This window comes from Citrus sinensis, chromosome 3, assembly GCF_022201045.2.
Source record: "Citrus sinensis cultivar Valencia sweet orange chromosome 3, DVS_A1.0, whole genome shotgun sequence".
Classification (NCBI taxonomy): domain Eukaryota; kingdom Viridiplantae; phylum Streptophyta; class Magnoliopsida; order Sapindales; family Rutaceae; genus Citrus; species Citrus sinensis.
The window spans coordinates 9,855,110-9,879,890 of record NC_068558.1 but is presented as its reverse complement, the minus strand read 5'-3'; the positions used below and the strand labels follow the sequence as shown (position 1 = coordinate 9,879,890).

The following is a 24,781-nucleotide window of genomic DNA, read 5'->3' as shown; positions in this document are numbered from 1 at the left end:
AAAAAGTTTGTATATAACAGAGATGTCATGTTTGATGAAGGTTCAATGATGAAAGCTTCAAGTTCTCAATAGGTGGAGAAAAAGACCATAGAGGTATTGCAGCGGGTGGAGTTTATTCCAACTCCATATGTATCAGTTAGTTCTACATAAGAGAATTATTCAACTATGGAGGTGAGACCTAGAATTGAAGAATAGGTTATTTCTTCTGATGTCCCACAAAATGAAGAAACAATTTATGATGTAAATAACGATGATTTTATAGCAACAATGAGGCTAAGAAGAGAGATAAAGAAACACGGATGGCTTACTAAAAACATGGTGGTAGCCTATGCACTTCCAGTTATTGATGATGACATCCCCAACACTTTAGGTGAAGCATTACGCAGCAATGAAAGTGATCAATGGAAGTTACTCATAGAAGAATAGATGAAATCTCTCCATTAAAACAAGACTTAGGAAATTGCAGAGTTACCAAAGGGGAAAAGGGCTATTGGCAATAAATGGGTCTACACTAAGAAGAAAAGATTTCCGAATCAATCAACTCCTCGATACCAAGTAAGGCTTGTTGCAAAAGGTTTTGCTCAGAAGAAAGGTATTGACTACAATGAAGTTTTCTCTCCAATTGTAAAACATACTTCCATTCGTATCTTACTTGCCTTAGTTGCAGAATATGAGTTAGAGTTGGCTCAATTGGATGTTAAGACAATGTTCTTACATGGAGATTTGGAGGAGGAAATCTTTATGACTTAGCCTTATGGTTTCAAAGTTGCTGGGAAAGAGAATCATGTGTGTAGGTTGATTAAATCTTTGTACGGACTGAAGTAATCGCCAAGATAGTGATATAAATGATTTAATCAATTTATACAAGGGCAGAAATTCACCAGAAGTGAACACGATCATTGTATTTACTTTAAAAGACTACTAGATGGAAGTTTCATCTATTTGTTACCCTATGTCGACGATATGCTTATAGCTTCAAAGAATAGAGATGAGATCGAAAGATTAAAGAAGCAGCTGGTTTCTGAGATCAAGATGAAAGACTTGGGTGATGCATAAAGAATACTTAGAATGGAGATTTGTAGAGACAAGAAGAATAAGAGCATATGGTTTACTCAAAAGTTCTATTTGAAGAAAGTACTAGAAAGATTCAGTATAGATGACAAAACTAAACCGATATGTACACCTCTAGCTCCTCATTTCAAATTAAGCTCTTCTTTAAGTCCTACATCTCAAGAAGAGCGAGATTACATGGCTGGTGTTCTATATGCTAGTTCTTAAGGTAGTCTTATGTATGCTATGGTATGCTCAAGGCTTGATATATCTCAAGCAGTGAGCATGGTTAGTAGATACATGCACAATTCGGGTAAAAATCACTAGCTTATGGTGAAGTGGATTCTCCGATATCTGAATGAGACAATTGATATTGAGTTATTGTTCAAGAAAGATTGTAGTCAACAATGTGTTGGGTATTGTGATTCTGATTTCGCCAGAGACCTAGATAAGCGAAGATCAACAATGGGCTACGTATTTATATCGGGTGGAGGTCCGGTTAGCTGGAGGTCGATTCTACAATTGACAATTGCTCTGTCCACTACGGAAACAGAGTACATGACAGCAACTGAAGCTGTAAAGGAAGCTATATAGTTGAAAGGCTTGTTAGGTGATTTGGGAGTAATCTAGGAGAACATTGCAGTCTTCTGTTATAATCAAAGTGTGATATTCCTTACGAAGAATCAAACATATCATGCTCGGACGAAGCACATAGATGTGAAATATCATTATGTGCGAGAGATTATCGAGAGCAGTGTTGTGTTGTTGAGAAAGATCGATATCAAAGATAACCCATCAGATATGTTGACAAATGTGATTTCTGGAATTAAGTTTCAACATTGCTTGAAACTAATTCAAATTCTTCAAATGCATTAAGTTTGGAGAATTTTAAACTATGATTGGCTTGATCCCAAATTTGTGGGTACGTAGGCAGTCACAGAGATGCAGCCACTTTGAGGATGATGGTTCATTGATAGTCGGCTCAGATTTGAACAAATTTCGCCGAGGTAGAAATTTGTGAAAGTCAAACCAAGCTTTTTTTTACTATGATAAAGGCTGGTCAAATTTGCCAAAACGTGTTGAAAAGTTGGCATCAAAACTTGGAAATTTGGCATATGCATGTGGAGCTTTAAGGGTTGGCACCGAACCTTGACAATTTGAAAGGAATTCAAGACTTTTGCTTTGAAAATGACAAGCATGAATGGCAAGGCTCAGTTATAAATAGAGGAGCAATCATTTATTGAAATCATCCAAAACATTTGTTAAGCTTATAAGTTTCTAAACTTTTGAGAGAAGTGAAAGAAGTGTGTCTAAGAAATTTATATTTCTTGCAAAGTATGAGAGTATTGGGTATATTTGAATTTCTGGAAAGTGAGATCGTTATTCAAATATTGTACTCTAACAATTGTTAGTAATACAATTATTTTTTTCTTGCTCCCGTGGACGTAGGCATATTGCCAAACCACGTTAAATTTTGTGTCCTTTATTTTCTGTAATTATTTGATACGCTTGATTTCGCGTTCCGCGCACAACAGGAGAACGATTACCGGACAAGATGCAAATTTGGAGGAATGCTTTGACGGAAGCAGCCAATCTCTCTGGCTCTGGTTCTCATGTCGTTAGGTCAACAATAATTCTCTCTCTTAAATTTGCACGCATATCTAGTTTTCAATTTTTTTTTAAAGAAAATGATCTTTAACTCTCTTGTTATTTATTGAATTTAATCATTAATGAATGATTAATTTAATAAAATAACTATGATTATTTTCATAAAAGAACATTGTATTCTGATCATTTTCCCTTATTTGACTAGATATATGAGTAAAGTAACCACTACATTAATTTAGCTAAAAATGCACGCTCTGATCTCCCTCTCCTTTTCGAACTTAAAAATATTGTTACTTTTTTTCTCGGCCTGAATCTGCATTTATAGAGGAAATTGTGAATGCAATTTTGAAGAGGCTAGATGACACATTTCAAAGTGAAACCAACGACCTGGTCGGAGTTGAATTGCCCATGAAAGAAATTGAATCATTGTTACGCAGCGGGTCAACGAATGTTTGCACACTAGGCATTTGGGGTATCGGTGGTATAGGCAAAACAACCATTGCGGGTGCCATTTTTAACAAAATCTCTAGACATTCTGCAGGTTCCTACTTTGCTAATAATGTTAGAGAGGCAGAAGAAACTGGCAGATTAGGTGACTTGCGACAACAACTTCTTTCTACATTGTTGAATGATGGAAATGTGAAGAGCTTTCCGAATATTGGCCTCAATTTTCAGAGCAAGAGGCTTACTCGCAAGAAGGTTCTAATTGTTTTTTATGATGTGAATCATCCAAGACAAATAGAGTTTTTAGTTGGACGTCTTGATTTGTTTGCTTCCGGAAGTCGGATAATAATAACAACAAGAGATAGACAATTGCTTACAAATTGTGGAGTTGATGAAAAATATCAGATGAAGGAATTGGTACATGCTGACGCCCTTAAGCTTTTCAGTCGACATGCCTTTGGAGGAGATCATCCCTATGAAAGTCATACAGAGCTGACATGCAAGACAATAAAATATGCTCGCGGAGTTCCACTAGCACTTAAAGTTTGGGTGGCTTTCTTTCTGGAAAAGAGAAGAGAGGCGTGGAAAAATGCAATAGTAAACTGGAAACAGCTCCCCACAAGGAAATTCAGGAGTTGTTAAAAATAAGTTATGATGGTTTGGATGACAAAGAGCAAAATATTTTTTTAGATATTGCATGTTTCTTTATCGATGAAGATAGAGATACTGTGACAAAATTCCTTTGACGATTGTGAATTCTTTGCCACATCAGGAATAGATGTTCTTGTTGATAGGTCTCTTATCACTACATCAGATGACAATAAAATAGAAATGCATGATTTATCGCGCATATCAAGTTGATCAGATTTGACTCAAAATCCCTCAAATCAATGATTTTCTGATAGGAATATCTAGATATAGTAATCAGTGGTAAAATACTTATAACAAATATTTAAGATATCTTTTCATATGTTTCAAGCTCTGAATTAATTAATGAAGATGATAAGATAATAACTTTATTTATTACACTCTAAATAAAAGATTTGTCCACCAAAACAAATATGTTCATATGCTTATTAAACTTCAATAAAGAAAACACCCTGCCTTTTTAGAGGAAAAAGATTAACTTGAATAAGAAAAACAAAACTATAAACAAGACAAGAAAGTCTTATTTTACACGCATCACAAAGACTTAAAGCCTAATAAAAATGAAGAAATTTATTCATTTTTTTAAAGTCACTTTCTAGAAACAGCTCAGGGAGATTACATTATTGAAAAGAAAAAGCAGTTCCCTAAGAGCAGCCCATAGGCCACACAAAATAAAAGGTTACACAAAATGAAAATCCGGGCACTCCAAACTGAGAAGAAAGAACTCCATGGATAGAAGGTGGAGAGATCTATCTGTAGAATTCCATAACATATAAATTGCAAACGTTCCATTGAAAGTTGACACCCTTAAATCCAGCTTCAATAGCCGATGCAGTGTACTCTATTTTTGTTCGCTCCTTTCCTCGAGGAATTTGGATTAACAAAATTGCATCTAAAATGGAGGATTGCCTTGAAGCCTCAGTGTTCTCAGGAACCTTTAGCAAAGTTGAATTAATAACAAGTACCTGTCAATCACTGTGAAGAGCTTTGTAACAATTTCTCAGTAGCATCAAGCAGTGTTCATCATCGAAATTACGAAGTGCAAAATCGAAATTAAGATAAACTTGATATTGCTACTTATACTCGATATTCGCATGCATGCTGACGATGAATTACTGATGATTGCAAGTGCTGATGCATATTTGTAAGTAATTAAAAAATAATAATAACCTTCAAATAAAAATATAATAACCTTCATCAAAATGGCATCCCCCTCAGGAATTTTTTTGTACATTTTGCCACTCACATGTTCCACGCTATGGGCAGAGAAGTTGTCCGACAAGAATCTATCAATGATCTAGGAAGACGCAGTCGGATATGGCATCACAAAGAGATTTACAAAATTTTATCAGAAAACAGGGTGAGCAACTATGATTTTTCTTTTTTTTTTTTAAATTTTTGATTGAGATTAATTAATATTTTGATTGAACTTTTCTTTTAATTTGAATAACAACAATTGGTGCAAAAACATTCTAACCCCTGTACTTCATACTAATGGTTTAAAGTCCACTTTATCCTTGTTCATTAATTCTTTTTTAACATGTTGATCACAAATGAAACTTAAGTTTTTCACATTATTCATCACATTTTGTTCTCTCATAAACACTTTAATTTCCTCATTTTTGACAGCATTTTCATTAGTAATTTTCTTTGCACTCTTAATTAACAAAACATTTCTTTCATCGTTAATTCATTATGTAATGGTCTCTTCACTTTTAAGATTCTTTAATTACAATTAACATTTTCCAAAAAAAAAAAAAACTTCAATGGGGGTTATAAGTACATTTCACTCTGTAAATAGTAATATTTTCTGGGAAAATTGAAATTAATATTAGATTTTACATATTAAATATTTTCTTGAATTTTTCTATTTTGTATTTGCTAAAATAATTGGCCCCATAGTTCAATATAAGATAGAGAAATGGATTCACTTGTCGAAAAGCTGACTTGGATGATTGTGAAAGTGTGGCAATATGTTATGTCAACTTGTATATAATAATTTGTATACAAATATGTTATGTAAATTTGAATATAATAATTTGTATGCGTACATACGTACATACATATATACATGTATGGTTTATATGTTTAGATTTTCTTGTATTAATTATGCTTCATCATACTTTTACAATTTCGAGTTTGACTGCTCTACCGTAACTATCGACTTGAATTATATACAATAATTTGATATAACTTTATTTTTTTTCCTATTATTGATAAATAGGGGACTGAAGCAATCCAAGGCATTTCGCTGGATGTGTCTAAAGTGAAAGACATCAATCTGCATCCTAATACTTTCACAAAGACGCCTAACTTGAGAATTTTGAAATTTTATCGCTCAATGAATGAAGAGAACAAATGTAAAGTGTCATACTTCCAAGTCCCTGGATTTACTGAAGTGAGGTACCTACACTGGCATAGATATCCATTGAAATCACTGCCTTCAAATATTCATCCAGAGAAACTTGTTTTACTTAAAATGCCTCATAGCAATATTGAACAAGTTTTCGATAGTGTGCAGGTATATATACATATATCTTAATTACAACATAGTTCCAGTAATAATGTTTAATTATCATACATGCTAATGATTTTTCTTGGTGGCCATTTTTTTTTTCTATTTTCGTCTGAGCAGCATTATCTTAAGTTAAACCAGATAATCACTGCTGCTTTCAATTTTTTTTCAAAAACTCCAACCCCCTCGTTGACTCAACATCTGAACAAGCTAGCTATCCTGAACCTCAGTGGCCGTAAAAACTTGCAAAGTCTTCCAGCTAGAATTCATTTGGGATTGCTTAAAGAACTCAATCTTTCAGGCTGCTCAAAACTGAAGAGGCTTCCAGAGATCTCATCTGGCAATATAGAAACGATGCGTTTAGATGGAACTGCACCAGAGGAACTACCCTCGTCCATCGAGTGTCTATCTAAGCTTTTGCATCTGGACCTTGTAGACTGTAAAACTCTCAAGAGTCTCCCAAGCGGCCTGGGTAAGTTGAAATCTCTGGGTATTCTCAGTATCGATGGTTGCTCAAATCTTCAGAGATTGCCTGAGGAACTTGGAAATTTACAAGCTTTGGATAGTTTGCACGCTGTAGGAACTGCTATAACAGAAGTACCGCCATCCATCGTCCGTTTGAAAAGGGTTCGCGGAATATATTTGGGAAGAAACAGGGGTTTATCATTGCCAATCACATTCTCCGTAGATGGCTTGCAAAATCTATTGGATTTAAGTCTAAATGATTGCTGCATCATGGAATTACCTGAAAGTCTTGGCCTGTTATCCTCGGTAAGAGAACTGCATCTAAATGGAAACAATTTTGAGAGAATACCAGAAAGCATCATACAACTTTCTAATTTGAAAAGCCTCTTCATAAGGTATTGCGAGAGGCTTCAATTCTTACCAAAGCTTCCATGCAATCTATTGGTTGGATGCGCATCATTGCACGGCACTGGAATCATTCGCAGGTTTATTCCCAAGTAGTAGTGAATCGGATTTTCTGGATTTATACCTGAGCGATAATTTTAAATTAGATCCGAATGACCTCGGAGGAATTTTCAAAGGCGCCCTGCAGAAAATTCAGCTTTTGGCAACCGCACGTTTAAAAGAAGCACGGGAAAAGGTATGTCTTTAATTAACTCTCTCCTTTTTATTTAGAAGAGAAGCTAAAGAAAGCGATGACAGAATGAACTATAACGCGGTGTGCGGTGATATAATATTAATTGATTGTTTTTACATCTTTCTTCAATGCCTCATAATTTTACAGTTAATTCTGTCTTTTTCGATTAATTTTTTCTGTTTAAAAATATTAGTGATCTGTCTTCTATTAAGTGTTATTAACAATTTTTTTTTTTTAATAATGATTCGTGTGTATATACAGATATCTTATCCATGGCTTCAAGGTCGCGGCTTTTTACCTTGGAATGAAATTCCAAAGTGGTTTAGCTTTCAAAGTGTGGGATCTTGTGTGACCTTGGAGATGCCACCAGGTTTCTTCAATAATGAAAGACTATTTGGGTTTGCTTTTAGTGTTATTTTAAGATTTAGCGAAAAGTTTAGCTTTTTCTGCATTTCAAAAAAAAAGTTTAACATGTACTGTGAGTACATAGTGAGCCCCAAAGATAACCATCAGCACTGCAGCACGAGCCGGAGGACTTTACTTGGGGTAGTTTATTGTGTAGTGTATGATCACTTATTCTTTGGGTACTATTTCTTCGATCGTAAGGAATTTAATGACTTCCGGAAATACAATTGCATTCCTGTGGCAGTCCGGTTCTATTTTAAAGAAGGTAATGAATTTCTGGATTGCCCAGCGAAAAAATGTGGGATCCGTTTGTTTCATGCCCCAGATTCGAGAGAAAGCTTCAGCTGTGACCGACTTTTCACCCCAATAGACTGAAAATATGCCTTATTTCGATTGATTTCTTTTTTCTTTTATATGTTGTCAATTCTTCCAGTACGTTGTGTTCAGTTGGTACTTACTTAAGGATATGACTAGGGATGGCAATGGGGAGGGGAGGGGACAAATCTCCCTGTACCCATCTCCGATATTTTGCGTATGTCCCCGTCCCCGTCAAAATTATTTAAGAGAATCTTTATCCCCTCCCCGAATAATAATAGGGGATCTCCAAGGGTCCCCGACCCCTGAATAACTAATACATTTTTTTGTTTTCGATTTGAGTTAATCATATTAAAATAAAAAATTCAAATAAAAGTAAAGTTCGAAAAATATCTTACATTAATATCCATTACAAAAGTCACATACATTAAATTAGTAAGTAACGTAGCATTCAAGGGATACAAACTTCTTTTACAAACTATCATGAACAAATTAATAGTCTAATACAAATTTGTTACAAATAAAATCGAATTTAGATTCAAAATTAACTTTTTCAATGGTGGCGTGAGCACTTTATAAATGTGGATTATTCCCTTTATAGCACAATAGTTAAGTCGGAGCAAATCAAGAGCAAATATTAGATTAGATATTAAAATTGTGATTCGCTGTGGGCAATTATAACATCTAAAAATTAAAAAATATATATTTAAGTTTAAAATATTTAATGAATATTAAAATTAAAACAAAATTTTTGGGCTAATAGAATCTATCCGTTCTTTTTAATGTCCTAAATAAAAATTTAGGACTTTAATTAGTTAATTAGGCCTAAAAGTTTAATAATATAAATATTTTGATATTTGTTATTTTTATCAATTTTTATAATTTTATTATTTATTTACTAGTAATTTTAAAAAATTAAAATTAAAATGGGGAAATGGGTAGGGGATGGGATTCCACATCATCCCCGTCCCCTCCCCGAATAAGAAATTGGGTAAAAAAATTTTCCCGTCCCTTCCCCGAATAAGAAATTTGGTATGAAATTATCCTCATACTCTCCCCGAATGGGGAAAATCCCCAAGGGTACCCGTCCCCGTGGGGATTTTTGCCATCCCTAGATATGACCATTTTTCCTGTATATGTATTTAGCAATGTAAAAGTGTTGGCCATCTTCTTCTTCTTCTTTTTTTTTTTTTTTTGGTCCCTTCCCTTTTCCTGCACATCGAATTTCTCAAATTGATGTGTTTCTGTTTTCTATTTGTTTAAATGCTAGTGTTTCTTTCATGGAATTTCTGAATCTTTATCCATTCTTTTTTAATATTCGTTGATTGCATGAAATTAATTTCCTCGATGATTAGTCTTAAGCAGCGTCAAGTCAACAAAACCTGAATTAATCTCAAAGTTTAGGTTATATTCAAGTCTTAATATTTTTGAATCTCTATTAATTTGTACTCAATAAATTGATAGAATTCCATCCAAACATTATTATTATACTATATATTATACTTTTAATACATCCTACAGTAAGTCATGTTACTCATCTAAAATATTATCTAAGGTCTATCCAAATATTTTGAGGTAATTGTCCGAAGGACTTGATTGAGACTGATCACTGAATTCAAATCATCGAAAAAATAGGGGGCTACGAAAATAATTTTGGCTTTTACCAATCCTTACCTTTTAAAAGATATGAAATACCAGATAACTAGCAATCTCTAACATCGTCATCCCTGTATTTGTGATTTTCAGCAGATAGACTCTTAACTTAAGTATTTTATGCATAATTTTTCACTTTTTGATAAATTATATGTTGATAGCTTCAGAACTCTAGTAATTGTTGTTGGTTTGTCAATCCAATTGAAGCGCATACATGACCCTCCCCCAATCCTTTCCCATCACTCCAACAAAAATTCATGTCGTTATTGTTGATGTTGTTGTTTATTTTTACTATTACCATATAATGGTATTAAGAAAATTAATTTATATGATTAACTAAAAAATACCACACAGATCTCCTTTTGGACAATTATATCCAGACGAATACACTTGGATCACTCGTCAGAGCACATAGTTGTCCGAATAGAGATATATATGATCATTAATGAAAATTGAGGGGATTTTTATGACGGTTTTGCCTCATTACATTGTGTATTGTTATTTTTCCCATATTATTCACAATACATAGGGAATAAGAATTGTAATGATAACTAATAATGTTACTCAACCCTAAGAGATGATGTTTGGTTGTAAGAAATGAGAGAAAATCAAAATAAAAGAGAGGAGAGGAGATGATAGCAGAGTGAAATTCAAATCTAATGTTTGGTTTGCTGAAGAATTTTATAAGGAAGTTGAAAAGGAAATTACTTAATTTTTATTCAGACAATTTCACCCTTTCTAGTTGTGCCTTCACTATTCATTATGAAGAAAAATAACTATTCATTATAAAGAAAAATTAGAAAAATGAGGCTGTAATGCTTTAATGTAATTTGATATCTTAAATATACAGCTAATAAATTAATTCTTGTAAATTATACTTAAATTTATCGAAATTGACAAGTGAATGTGTAACTCGACGTATCATTTGGATGATGCATCATCTATTATTCTTTCAATAACCGATGGGAATTCATCTACCAACATAAAGACGACACGTTGAAATTTTTAATTTTCGTAATTGACAACCATAAATAGTGTGTGTCGGCGCAATTATAACATGTCGACCGTCTCAATTCTGGATCCGACAACGCGTTGGCGCATGGACAGGATCACAAGTCGTTTATCATTTTATCATTAAACGACGTGATGGTCGTTCATTTAAGATGTATATGACCTGGCGCCATTTTGCCTTGCCGACCGACAACAAACGGAATTGAAGCCGTAATTACGAGATTCTTATCAATATCTAATCTAAATAGGTTTTGTATGCAACGGTTTATGAATGCAAACTTATCAAATATGGAATATAAAAAATTTATATTCCAAGTAATGGAGCTAATGATGCAAGATTGTCTCATAGGATTTGATGATAAATAATTATTACATATTAGTGTCACGTCATGAGATACTTATTGGGTATTTCAACTTTATTAGTGTATCCCTATTCTCTTTTGCAAATAGATTGTGGGAGAAAATATCACAATTTGATAGATAATTAGAGAATCATTCATATGATAAGTATACGATATTAAATTAAATAATGACACATAAATTAGATCGGTTAAGATAGTAAGATTATATCTTTGTAATTAATCATTTCAGTAAAGGATTTGGTTCCGTGAGTCGGTCACGGAATTTGTTTAATTTTATAACATGGGAGATGGATGATAAAGAGCCCAGGGTTATTGATAAGCATGTTTTATGGTTGATAAGCAATCCGCAGGCAGTTGTTTTGAAAAAAAAAAGTAAAAGAATTATGTACCATTCAATCAATATGCAATACTATTAAATCCCTCTCAAATGTACAGTCAACCGGACATATTAAAATTTAATACAAATGTATAGAATTACGGAGATCTGTGGTAGAGTTTGGACCTTAGAAGAATGGACTTGTTGTATAGAATAGAATTAATTTTGGGTCTCTTTAGGGGGTCGTTGAGCTATGCTTTTTTACACCGATCTAAAATCATTATAAGCCCCCCGTTTGTAATCTTATGGAAGAAATTGTATAAAAGCACAAATATGAATTTAGTTAAATAAAAATATTTTTATAATTACAAGTCGTTAACCCCCCAATCTTTAAATGATATACATATTTTTTTTAAATCAAAATATTTTGAGGTAATAAAGTAATTAAGATTCTTATTACAAAAAAATAACGTTTAATATTCAATTATTATAATAAAAAGGAAAAAAAATCCAATTGTGGATAGCACTTAGGTTCCTTAGCTTTAGTAAATCCATGAATAAGAAACACAATTTACATGCTTTTTAACATGATTCCTATCATTAAACATTATCAATTGTAATATGCATGGGACTCTCATATCATATAAATCACTACCTAGTGATGATGACATGATAAAATAAATAATAACTTGACATATGATGATTTTTACTGAAGTCGTATTATATTCTTTTGGTAGATACAATTAATTATATGTACTTACTAATGCCATATTAAATTAACTCTACATTTCCATCCAAAATGAAGATCCCAAAAAAAAAAAAATCAAAACTTCGTAGAAAAGTACTAAAACAACAAACTGATAAAACAAATTATGTCAACAAATTGCAATGATCAGTGATCATTGAAGCCTTCAAAATTAATTGATCAAAGCTCAGTAACCAGCAGGCTTGTAGGCAATGAAACTAATGCACTGCACTAGTCGAATCCAATAATCCTGATAAAGGAATTGGGGTAAGCTTTGATGGCCCCATGGAGTTCATTCATCCAATGCGGAGAAGGTGTTCAACATCCCTAGCCAATTGTTCGCTATTAAGTGGTCGGAGATAAGAGAGTGCCTCGAATTTTTTCTTACACATGGGAGGCCGCACTTGCATGCACTGGACCCCGCTGCCTTTTGCCAGGGACAGAGCTGAAATCGGCGTTGCTCTGGCGGGTGACGGGGAAGGCTGCGGTGAACTTGAGGCCGGTGAACGGTGCCACCACTCTGCTTGCCTGAGCTCTGTGGTGGTGGGCGTGGTGGTGGTAACACTTGCTGGTCAAATCATCTGGGATTTTCTTGTTTCTAGCTAGTACAAAATGTTCTTGTGAATGCTCTTGCTCCACTCCCATGTAATTTATATATCTTGTTGGTTTCGGTGGAGTTACATCCTATGGTCGGATTTTGATGTAGAGGAGGAGCCACGCGGCAGAAGATGATTTTGCGTGTAATAACCACAAAATTGAAATAATTCACACCCATGAAGCATTTAGTTTTGAATTCTTGGAGGGGATATGAACTATTGAATACTTCATCACTTTAAAAAAAAAATTATATATATAATTCTATCAAAGATATTTTGTGTAACGAATGGATGAATATTAGAATTCTCATTTTTGTTTTTAAAAAATTGTGGATTCTTATTTGCAAGGAACAGAACAATGGAAGCATGAGGAACCATAACATGTTGCATGTCGTGGGATGACATAGGATTAGGATCCCCACTTTTAAGGACGGGTCAAACCACTACCAATTGCATTTCACATTTCTAGATTCAAACCCCATTTGCCAAACCTTGTATAGGTCAGGTGTTTATGTAGGTCGTGTAGGTCGTGTAGGTCATGTAGGTCATGTAAGTAATATAGTCGTGTAGGTTGTATAGGTCATGTAAGTAATGTAGTCGTATAGCTTGTGTAAGTCATGTAAGTAATGTAGTTGTGTAAGTCGTGTAAGTCATGTAGATCATGTAGTTACTTTATATATGAAATTTGATATTATTGTTTTTATTGTATCAACATATATGATTTTGGTACATGTGCCTATTCTCTTAAATGGTGAAAGAATTGAATAAAATAACAAGTATAATTTCAAAGGTTCTAAGGCTAAAGGGATAATGATACTACGATTAACAACATATGTCGAATTGGTGGAGAAGATAGATCAAGTTATTGATATAAATACTTCAGAAATTTGAAATCACAACGAAGTTCAAGCTTAAGGCATTTAATCATATACCACCAGTTACAATTCAAACCAATAATAACGTGGATTCTTTTTGGAGAAAGTAGCTAGTGGAATGGAGTTTAGAAGTCCGCTCTGCGTTACTTTTGAACGTAGATCAATTTCTACTGTCTAGCAAAATTATATTAAAGGAAACATTTGCAATCATTAAAAAATAAATTGATCATTTACGAATAAATTAACAAATTAATAACTTGATTGTTAATGGGTTAGTGTATGGTGTTGGAACTTGGATTTAACAAAAATTATATAAATATATGGTATTTTAGTTTGGTAAGTATGACCTATAGTAATAGAACCTAATAAGAACCTCGGTTGTACTCACGGTTAAATAAAAATATTTATATACACTAACTCATTAATTATACATGATTTATCATTACTTATAATTTTCCAACCACCCCAATTGTAAATAAAATGAAATCTAAAATTGCAACAAGTCCACTAAATTTGCATGTCCAACATTTTGAGAAATTATTAGAGTAATTAGTATAAACAAACAAAGTTCTCTCGAGATTTTTTAATATGTGGATATGATACACTAATGACCATAGCAGTTAAAAAAATTATAGCTATTTTATTCTTTTTTTATTTTAAAAGTGCATTCTTCCTCTGCCCAAGCATATATGTATACATATGAGGATTGCTTGCATATGATGATTCCATGAAATCAATTAGGAGAAAAGCATATCAATGAGAGGAAATTGACTAGAATAATACATGAAGGTTGTGTAACCGTGTAATACATGAAGGTCGTGAAATCGTACAAGATGTGAAGGTTGAGTAATCGCGCAATACATGCAGGTCGTGTAATACACAACTGAAGTTCGTGAAGATACCGTAATACATGATTGACAGTTGTGTAATATTACAAAAAAATTCATGTCATATACAACTGATGGTCGTGTATTATATGAACTCGTGTATTGCACAACCTTGAATTCCCTATTACATGACCTTACAGACCAAATCAGGTGTTACATGACCAAATTATAATCGGTACAATCCATCGATTTTTCACAATTTACATGCAATAGAACAACTAGAAATTTGTTTTTGAATATGTTATAAGAGACCCAAAACTAATTAATCTATTTTTTTCAATATAAAACCCTATTTTTTTCATTAAATATCAATAAGAAAGTTAATTATAAAGAATTACTTACCTCCAATAGTTAGATTCTGATAATTTTGCAGTAAATGATCAACTCTCATGGGCAATTATACAGTGACGGACTAGGCTTCTATTTCTCAATTGTTGCAGCTTCTCCTTCCCATGCTTGATTTGCTTGTATTGATGTTTGATTTAGCATATATGGAGAATGAGTGTTTGTTTGAACAAAGTAGTTACGTTTGAGTTGAAGTGTTTTAAAATGAGGATAATTTAGTAATTTCATATCATTTTTTAAAGGGTATTGATGAAAATTTGGCAAATCCAATTTTTAGTGTATTTAGATAATTTTCAAAGTATCATGGTGTATATGCTGCAATTTCTTCTAATCTAAATGGATGCCTGAAAAAAAATGAAATAAAATAAAAAAGGAATAGAGCTCACATTTCCAAATTCTCCAACCACTTTGTTCGTTTCATGATAAAGATTATATTATGCAGAGCCATCAGCTTCTGTTCACACAAATTATTTTATGAAGAAGAATCTATTGTCTTTAGGACAATTAAATAGTCATGCATGCAAAACTTATGTGGAGAATGAGATTATAAATATTGTTAAAGGCGCGCTTGTATTGATAAAGGCAAAAAAGATCGATGTTAATCTATTCATGCTTAAAGGGGAAACAATATAGGAAGTCGATGCGTGTGTCGCATCAAATGGAAAAAAATTGGTGATGATGTGGCATCTCAAACTTGGTCACATATCAGAATAAGTTTTGAAGATTCTTTTTGAGCGAAAATTGCTTCCATGGTTTAAATTGATAAACTTACCATTTTACGAGCACTATATTACAAGTAAGTAGCATAAATTGAAATTCAGTATATCTATTGCCAGAAATAAATGCATTCTAAACTTGGTTCATTCTAATATTTGGGAATCACCATACATGTTTATGGAAGGTACAAAATACTTTGACTTTTATTGATGCTTATTCCAAGATATGTTGGGTGTATCCAATCAAGAAAAGTCGGGTGATTATTCCAAGATATACAAATGGCGAGTTTCTTACATATTATAGATAAGAAGGTATCCAGAAACAGTTTACGGTGGCATACACTCCTCAATAAAATGGAATGACATATCATATGAATAGAACTTTTACAGAAAGGATAAGAGTTATGTTGAGAATTGTTGGTTTATCCAACTCATTCTAGGCAGAAACAACCAAAAGTGTCTGTTATGTAGTAAATCGATTACCATCCACAGCAATTGGGTTGAAGACTCCAATGGAGATGTGGACTGAAAAGCTAGTTGATTACTCTCACCTTCATGCATTTGGATGTTCTGTATACGTGATGTACAATGCCTAAGAAAGAAAAGGCTGGATTCAAAATCTAAAAAATATATTTTCTTGGGATATGTTGATGGAATAAAGGGGTATCGTCTATAGAACCTCACTGCCCACAAGATTGTCATCAACAGAGGTGTTATCTTAGCTAGATTCAAAATCTAAAAGATGTATCTTTTTGGGGATATGCCGATGGAGTAAAGAGGTATTGTCTATAGGACCCCACTGCCCACAAGATTGTCATCAACAGATGTGTTATCTTTATAGAAGATAAACTGCAAAGGACAAATAGGGATGATAGCACTGTAAAATAAAAGTCAGAGATTGTGCTGGTATATGTTGAAAATAATCTAGAAAAATAATATTTAAATTCTTCTGAAATAACGTCAGAGCATGAGGAACATGAATAAGTCGAGTTTGAGGCTCCAGAAGTTCGTCGATCAACCCGTAAGAGACGACCTTTAGTGTGGCACTCAGATCATGTCACAGAGATCAATGTTATATATTGTCTTCTAACAGAGGATGAAGAGCTATCAAATTTCCAAAAAGCTTTAAATAGCTCAAATGTTACTTTGTGGATGACAACAATACAAGAAGAAATTGAAGTTCTACACAAGAATAAGACATGAGAACTTGTACCACTACCACATGAAAGAAAAGTCATTGGTAAAAAATGGGTCTATAAGATCAAATGTGATGGCAATGATTAAGTGAAGCGAATCATGTAAGATTGGTGGTGAAAGGATATGCTCAAAAAGAATGCATTGATTTCAATGAGATATTTTCTCCGGTAATTGGACTCACAACAGTCAAAGTTGTCTTGGTAACGTGTGCTATATTTGACCATCATCTAGAGCAGTTAGATGTGAAAACTATATTTATTCATGGAGAACTTAAAGAAGATATTTATATATTCCAACTAGAAGGTTTTGCTAAAACAGGCAAAGAGAACTTGATTTACAGGTTGAACAAATTTTTATACGGTCTCAAGCAGGCGTTGAGATGTTAGTATTAGAGATTTGATTTCCTTCATCATGAGCCTTGGATACAACATATTCAGTTTTGACCATTGTGCAAACTACAAGAGGTCTGAGGATAATGACTTTATCATTTTACTGTTTTATATGGATGACATGTTAGTAGCAGGCTCTAACAAAGATCGAGTCCAACAATTAAAGGTATAATTGGCTAAGGAATTTAAAATGAAGAATTTCGGACTAGCAAATAAGATTCTAGGGATGCAAATTTATCGAGATATAGATAATAGGAAGATTTGGCTTTCTCAGAAGAATTACTTGAAGAAACTCTTGCGGCGTTTCAACATGCAATATTGTAAGTCAATTTCTACCTCACTTCCTGTAATTTCAAGTGAAGTAAAAAGGAAAAAAATGCCTCGAGTGTCGTATGCATCAGCAGTAAAGAGTTTAATGTTCGTTATAATTTGTACGAGACTAGACATTGTACAAGCAGTGGGAGCAGTCAGTCGATACATGGTAAATCCTGGTGGAGAGCATTGGAAAACTGTGAAGAGGATTCTGAGATATATCAAAGGAACATCATATGTTGCATTATGTTACGGAGGATCCGAGTTTACTATTAGGGGCTATGTGGATTCAGATATTGTAGGAAACCTTAATAAAAGGAAATCTACTACTGGCGATGTGTTTACACTTGAGGGAGGAGCTGTAAACTGGGTTTCGAAACTGTAAATTGTTGTGGTCCTATCTACAATAGAAGTAGAACACATGGCAACTACACAAGCTTGCAAAGAAACTATTTATGTACAAAGGTTATTAGAAGAGCTCAGGCACAAACAAAAGAAAATTGTTGTGTTTTGTGACAATCAGAGGGCTTTGCACATTGTAAGGAATCTAGCCTTTCATTCTAGGACAAAGCACATAGGGGTACTGTAACACCCTAGGCGAATCCCACATCGGCAAAGCACGGGAGAGATGCTGGGTTTATAAGGGGTGATCCACACCTTAATTGGCAAGACGCGTTTTGGGGTGTATGGGCGCCCCAAAAACAAATCCGTGCGGGCCTTGTTAAGGCCCAAAGCGGACAATATCTTGCCAGGTCTGGGTTGGGTCATGACATTGTGGTATCAGAGCGGCTCCGCGTGTCCTCTTGAGCGATGGTGGGGCAAACCTCAGCGAGGACGCTGAGTCCCCAAGGGGGGGGTGTATGTAACACCCTAGGCGAATCCCACATCGGCAAAGCACGGGAGAGATGCTGGGTTTATAAGGGGTGATCCACACCTTAATTGGCAAGACGCGTTTTGGGGTGTATGGGCGCCCCAAGAACAAATCCGTGCGGGCCTTGTTAAGGCCCAAAGCGGACAATATCTTGCCAGGTCTTGGTTGGGTCATGACAGGTACAGTACCACTTCATCCGAGAAGTAGTGGAAAACGAAAGTGTAGATTTGCAGAAGATATATACCAAGGAGAACCTGATAACTATTTTGACCAAGACAATCAATACTGACAAGTTTGTATAGAGTAGATCCTCTTGTAGTCTAGCAGAGAAGTAAAGCAACGTGACAATGGCGAAACAAAAAGGATGATATGAAGATTGATTGGCTCTCAATCAGATCTAAAAGTGGGAGAATGTCAAGATTGGTGCCTCTCTTCTAGACATTTCAAACTTTGAATATCAAGTTCAAACTTCTAGATATTCAAAGTTTGAATATCAAACTTTGAATTTTAAATAATAATAAATAATTGAAAAAATAGGTGAATAGTACCCAAAATTTTGGCTATAAATTAAGGGGTTCACCCTTTCATTTCATCATCCAAAAAAAAATCTCTTCGATTCTTTGAGAGAAGTAGAGAATTGTGTGAGAGTTTAAGAGTTTTTATTATTCTTGTGTTTTTTAATGATTTGAGAGATTGAGTGCATTGGGGTTCTAAATAGTGAGCCAAAAATATTATAATACTTGTAATCCTTATTTCACTAGTAAAAAATTTTCTTTCTATTTTCGCTTGTGGACGTAGGCTAAAAGCTTAACGACATAAATTTTTGTGTGCTTTTTCTTCATTTTCTTTTAATTTCATGTTAACTGTGACTCTGCTTCACCCATTAATTTTGTAACATATACATGTTTACAAAGCTAAACAACGTTAAAATTTTGTCCAATATTTTTCCAAAAAACCTTAGTAATGTTATTAAATGTTAGCTTAATTAACTTCATCCAACTTGCAGCAAGACCGCTCAATATTTAGATTTCTCCAACCGTATCTCTCTTCAAGTTAGAGTCACAAAGCTCATCAAAAAAAAAATTTCACTTATATTCACTGCATGGTGAGGGGGAAGGCTGCGATGGACTTCAAGCTAATGAGCTGGTGGTGGTGGAGTCACTAAGGGGCAAGGCTTAGTCCAAAAAATTCAAAATGACACCTTTTACCAAGTTATATGCCCTCAGAAATGCTTAACCAAGTGATTTTCAAACAACTTTATTTGGCTGACCATCCAAGTTCAAGTCCTAAAGAGGTAGAGAATTAAAAAATTAATTTGGACTTCCCACACTCTCCTACCTTCTAAAAGAAAGCAATACTAATCGAAATTACAAACTTAAATGCATCAAATTCAAGTTCAAATTTACTTTAAATGGAAACTTAATATTAAAATCCATTGAAATTATATCTATTACAAATCAAAATTATCTAAAACCTTATAAATTTTTACTCCCCATTTTCATGCTTGTTTGAGCGACTGCGGTGGTTGCGGTAACATTCAAACATGGTGCGTTGAAATCATTTGGTATGTCATTTTTGCTCTCTTCTTTCTAGTTAGTACAAAATATTCTGGTGAATTAATTTTCTTGCCCTGCTCCCTTTTTATTTATATGTACTAGTTGCCTTTGTCGAAGTCACATCCTACGGTTGGACTTTGATCGAAAGGAGATGCCATGTGGCAGATGATGTTCATCACGTTCTCTAATGGGAAAGGAAAAGCGAATGTGCATGACCTTCTCCTACGGTTGGACTTTGCCTGCAAATGGACCTCCAAATGTTGTAATTATCAAGCGAAGGCCCCCAATAACTAGTACTGCAACGGTGACTCGGATCATTGACTCCTTTAATTGATGGTGTAGGCTGATCTCTTCACCCCATATTTCACAACAAGAAGAATGCACTTCAATTTGCTTTATAAGATTTTGTATACAGTGCAGTTTAGGTGCTTGTATCTAGGGATGGTAATGGGCACTGCCCGCAACGAGTTTACTATTACGAAACTTAAACCCGCACAAAATTTAAATTACCAAATTCAACCATAACCCATAGTGGGTTTTTATTTTTTTAAGAAAGCCCACCCACTGCAGGTTTTGACAATTATAAAACGCCCAATGGTATCCGGTGGATTTTTTGCGGGTTAGTACATTTAAAATCATAAATATTCAATATATAAATTTACAATAATAAGCTCAAATTCTACATAACATACTCAATCTTAAATTTGACCAATATAAATGAAAAATTAAAATTTCAACATCAATCAAACACAAATTCTCAAATTTAAGTATAAAATATACAAATCCATTAAAAAACCACAAACTAGTATTTAAAAATAACAATTACATTTCATATTATCATTCAACACAAGCCCGAAGAGAAGATCTTCATTTTATTCACCATCATTAGCACTTATCAAACATGATGCCTACAATAATGATTAAGATTAATATTTTTCAAAAATTAATCCCAAAAAAATTATAATAATGAAATAATTCATGCATTGAGTTAAAGAAAAATAGTCCATGCAAAAACACTTTGGTTATTTGGCACTTTGCTTAATTGCATTATTTTCTTTATATATATTTTAGATTTAAATTTTTTAATTAAATATTTTTAAAAAAATTACGAGTCTAGCGGATATCTATGCATGTATCCGCCGGATATTGAGCTAATGTCAAACTCACTCACATCCAAGTGCAGACTTCAATTTGTAATATCAAACCCGCTCACAACCCGCAAAATTATCCGCAGCGGGCTGGTTTGCAGGCACAATTGTCATCCCTATCCAGAGGCGGATTCACTATAGGACCACTGGGGCCTCAAGCCCCCACTAAAAAGAAAAAAAAAATCTCTATTTCATAAAGAAAAATTAACATATTTCTAAATAGTCTTGTCAAATTATTAGATAACTCCATCCTTTAAAATTTAAACTATTATTTTATTAATTACAAAAGTTATACTTTGACTTAAAAATCAAAGCCCACAGTCCAAAATATATATAGTTCCTAATTATTGAATTGTGGGTGCCACATTTTAATTAGAGATTGCATTAAATCAAAAAAATTATATCCAAGTTTTTAGTTTTATGTTTTAATATTATTTAATTTAGCCCCCAGTAAATTATTTTTTTACATCTGCCATTGTCCCTACTTGTATTGTTCTTTTATGATTATGATATCTTAAATATTAGCCGTGAGATTTTGTAATGTAACATTAAAGGTCGTGTTTCCAATTAAAAATTAAAAAAATGATGTAAAAATTTCAAGAATTTATGTATTCTAAGTTATTGTAATATTTATTTTTTATGAAAACATAAATTTTTAATGAATTACTTAAAATTTAATTAAAAAAATATAATGTAGGATAAAATGCTGTATAACAAGAATATAAATATACAATACAATATCAATGCAATACAATACAATTGAATACAATATAATCCGCGTAAAATAACATAATGCATTGCAATATAATAATGTACCATACGCATATCCTTGATAATTTGATATGCATTGTCATTGAGTAATCCTTTAAGTATGTATTTGACACATTGTATTACGTTATAATATATTGTATTAGTTAATGTAGGATACATTGTATTATTATAATAATATTTTGTATTAATACATATATATATATATAATTAATATCATATATATTATTAATGTTTTAATGTTTTATGTTGTTAATTATATTTAATTTATTGGCTAAATTTATTAAAAATAATAAAATAATTCACCAATGGTTGCCACAGCTACTGTCGACCAACATGAACCGTCGCCGGTATAAGAATAAGGCTTTATTTGACATTATTTTTGGTACCTTTAAAATCCTTATTGGTAGATCTTCCCAACGGTATATTTATTGTCAAAATTTTGAATTTTAAAGATGAATTTCTACGAACAACGGATGGTCCATTTCCGATAAAAAGATGTACGTTGCAACGCTCTATTGATAAGGATTTCAATCCGGGGGCTGAAGGCGCGCGGTAATGGCGGTCGGTGGCGACAATGGTGATTTGGAGTAGCTGCTGGACTGCTGTTGAGCATTAATTTTCAAGATAATAATTTGTCTATACAAATAACAACACTAATTTAATAAAACTTAATGAAATAATAAATTAAAAGTTAGTGCGTTGCTGTTGAAACCCGAGGGGAAGACGTGATTATATAACGCGGTAAAAATTGCATTAATTTGAATTTTAATGCAGTGTAATTTCTTCTACTTTTTTAGCCAAATTTGTGATAGTATTTCTTTAATGAGAACAGTGTTTTTAATGGTATCTGTATTCCAAAGACGCGCTAAATGCAAAAACGTGATACGTACATACAGTACGGCCACAATCTCCAACACAAAAATGAAGCCATCTGTGCGGTCGGATTTACACTTTCGTTTCTTCTTTTAGCTGTCATCCATTATTTGTTTCTTCAGTTGCAGTCAGCCAAGTTTTCTATGGCATTGAGTAATTTACATCTGATCATCAAAATCTCTCTCTCATCAATTGAACTGTTATGGCTTCTTCTTCTTCTTCCTCTCATCCACATGGTAGTTTGACTAATCCTGAAGTCAAGTATGATGTGTTTCTAAGTTTCAGAGGAGAGGACACCCGCGAGAACTTTACTAGCCATCTTTATTCAGCTTTGTCTCGGGAAAGCATAGAAACTTTCATTGATAACGATCTTAGGAGGGGAGATGAAATTTCGCAGTCTCTTTTGGATGCAATTGAGGCATCAAGCATTTCAATTATCGTTTTTTCGGAAAGATATGCTTCTTCCAGATGGTGCCTGGATGAACTCCTAAAGATCCTCGAATGCAAGAAAGAGTATGCACAGATTGTGATACCAGCTTGCTATCGGGTTGATCCATCACACGTGAGAAAGCAAACCGGTAATTTTGGGGATTCATTTTTGAAGCTTGGAGAACGATTCCCGGACAAGATGCAAAGTTGGAGGAATGCTTTGACGGAAGCAGCCGATCTCTCTGGCTTTGATTCTCGTGTCTATAGGTCAACAATAATTCTCTCTCTTAAATTTGCACGCATATCTAGTTTTCAATTTTTTTTTTAAGAAAATGATCTCAACTCTCTTGTTATTTATTAAATTTAATCGTTAATGAATGATTAATTTAATAAAAGAACTTTGTATTCTGATCATTTTCCCATACATTAAATTAGCTAAAAATGCACGCTCTGATCTCCCTCTCCTTTTCATACATGTGAACTTCTAAATATTGTTACTTTTTTGCTAGGACTGAATCTGCACTTATTGAGGAAATTGTCAATGCAATTTTGAAGAGGGTGGATGACACATTTCAAAGTGAAAACGAAGACCTGGTCGGAGTTAGATTACCCATGAAAGAAATTGAATCATTGTTACGCACTGGGTCAACGAATGTTTACAAACTTGGCATTTGGGGTATCGGCGGTATAGGCAAAACAACCATTGCGGGTGCCATTTTTAGCAAAATCTCTAGACATTTTGCAGGTTCTTTCTTTGCTCGTAATGTTAGAGAGGCAGAAGAAACCGGCAGATTAGGTGACTTGCGACAACAACTTCTTTCTGCATTGTTGAATGATGGAAATGTGATGAACTTTCCGAATATCGACCTCAATTTTCAGAGCAAGAAGCTTACTCGCAAGCAGGTTCTAATTGTTTTTGATGATGTGAATCATCCAAGACAAATAAAGGATTTAGTTGGACGTCTCGATTTGTTTGCTTCCGGGAGTCGAATAATAATAACAACGAGAGATAGACAAGTGCTTGCAAATTGTGAAGTTGATGAAGTATAGCAGATGAAGGAATTGGTACATGATGACGCCCTTAGGCTCTTCAGTCGACACGCCTTTGGAGGAGATCATCCCCATGAAAGTCATACAGAGCTGGCATGCAAGATAATAAAATATGCTCGCGGAGTTCCATTAGCACGTGAAGTTTTGGGTCGCTATCTTTATGGAAAGAGAAGAGAGGTCTGGGAAAATGCAATAAGTAAATGGGAAACAGCTCCCCCCAAAGGAATTCAGGACGCCTTAAAAATAAGTTATGATGGTTTGGATGACAAAGAGCAAAATGTTTTTTTGGATATTGCATGTTTCTTTATCGATGATGACAGAGACACTGTGACAAAATTCCTTGATGATTGCGAATTCTTTGCTACATCGGGAATAGAAGTTCTTGTTGATAAGCATCTTATCACTATATCAGTCCGCAATAAAATAAAAATGCATGATTTATTGCGAGCTATGGGCAGAGAAATTGTCCGACAAGAATCTACCAATGATCCTGGAAAACGCAGTCGGCTGTGGCATCACAAAGAGGTTTATAAAATTTTATCAGAAAACAGGGTACGCAACAATAATTTTTCATTTCTATTTTTTTTTATAT

General features: G+C 33.8%; 2 protein-coding genes and 1 pseudogene across 5 annotated transcripts in view; 2 read left to right on the top strand and 1 right to left on the bottom strand.

Annotated features, from left to right (window-relative positions):
* The window catches only part of LOC102623191 (ribulose bisphosphate carboxylase small subunit, chloroplastic-like), a 39,190-nt pseudogene extending 26,371 nt beyond the window's left edge, over window positions 1-12,819 (bottom strand).
* LOC102627390 (disease resistance-like protein DSC1) overlaps window positions 1-24,781 on the top strand; it is a 69,512-nt gene that overhangs the window by 40,194 nt on the left and 4,537 nt on the right. For 2 of the 4 annotated variants that reach the window (XM_052436498.1, XM_052436495.1), the window contains exon 3: window positions 24,367-24,741. The exons of the other annotated variants lie outside the window; for them this stretch is intronic. In XM_052436498.1, the coding sequence (XP_052292458.1) occupies window positions 24,367-24,741 (375 nt within the window). The remainder of the gene's footprint in view (window positions 1-24,366; window positions 24,742-24,781) is intronic. 4 annotated transcript variants of the gene reach the window in all.
* LOC127900967 (disease resistance protein RPV1-like) lies at window positions 22,786-24,333 on the top strand. The gene is made up of 2 exons (XM_052436499.1): window positions 22,786-23,406; window positions 23,649-24,333. Exons 1-2 carry the CDS (start codon window positions 22,913-22,915, stop codon window positions 24,187-24,189), a joined length of 1,035 nt encoding a protein of 344 aa, XP_052292459.1. The 5' UTR covers window positions 22,786-22,912; the 3' UTR covers window positions 24,190-24,333.

Excerpts from the sequence above, each read along its gene's own strand:
- LOC127900967 (XM_052436499.1), top strand. The coding sequence starts at position 22,913 with ATGGCTTCTTCTTCTTCTTCCTCTCATCCACATGGTAGTTTGACTAAT. Across the intron at positions 23,407-23,648 it reads TTTGATTCTCGTGTCTATAG|GACTGAATCTGCACTTATTG; the intron begins GTCAACAATAAT and ends CTTTTTTGCTAG.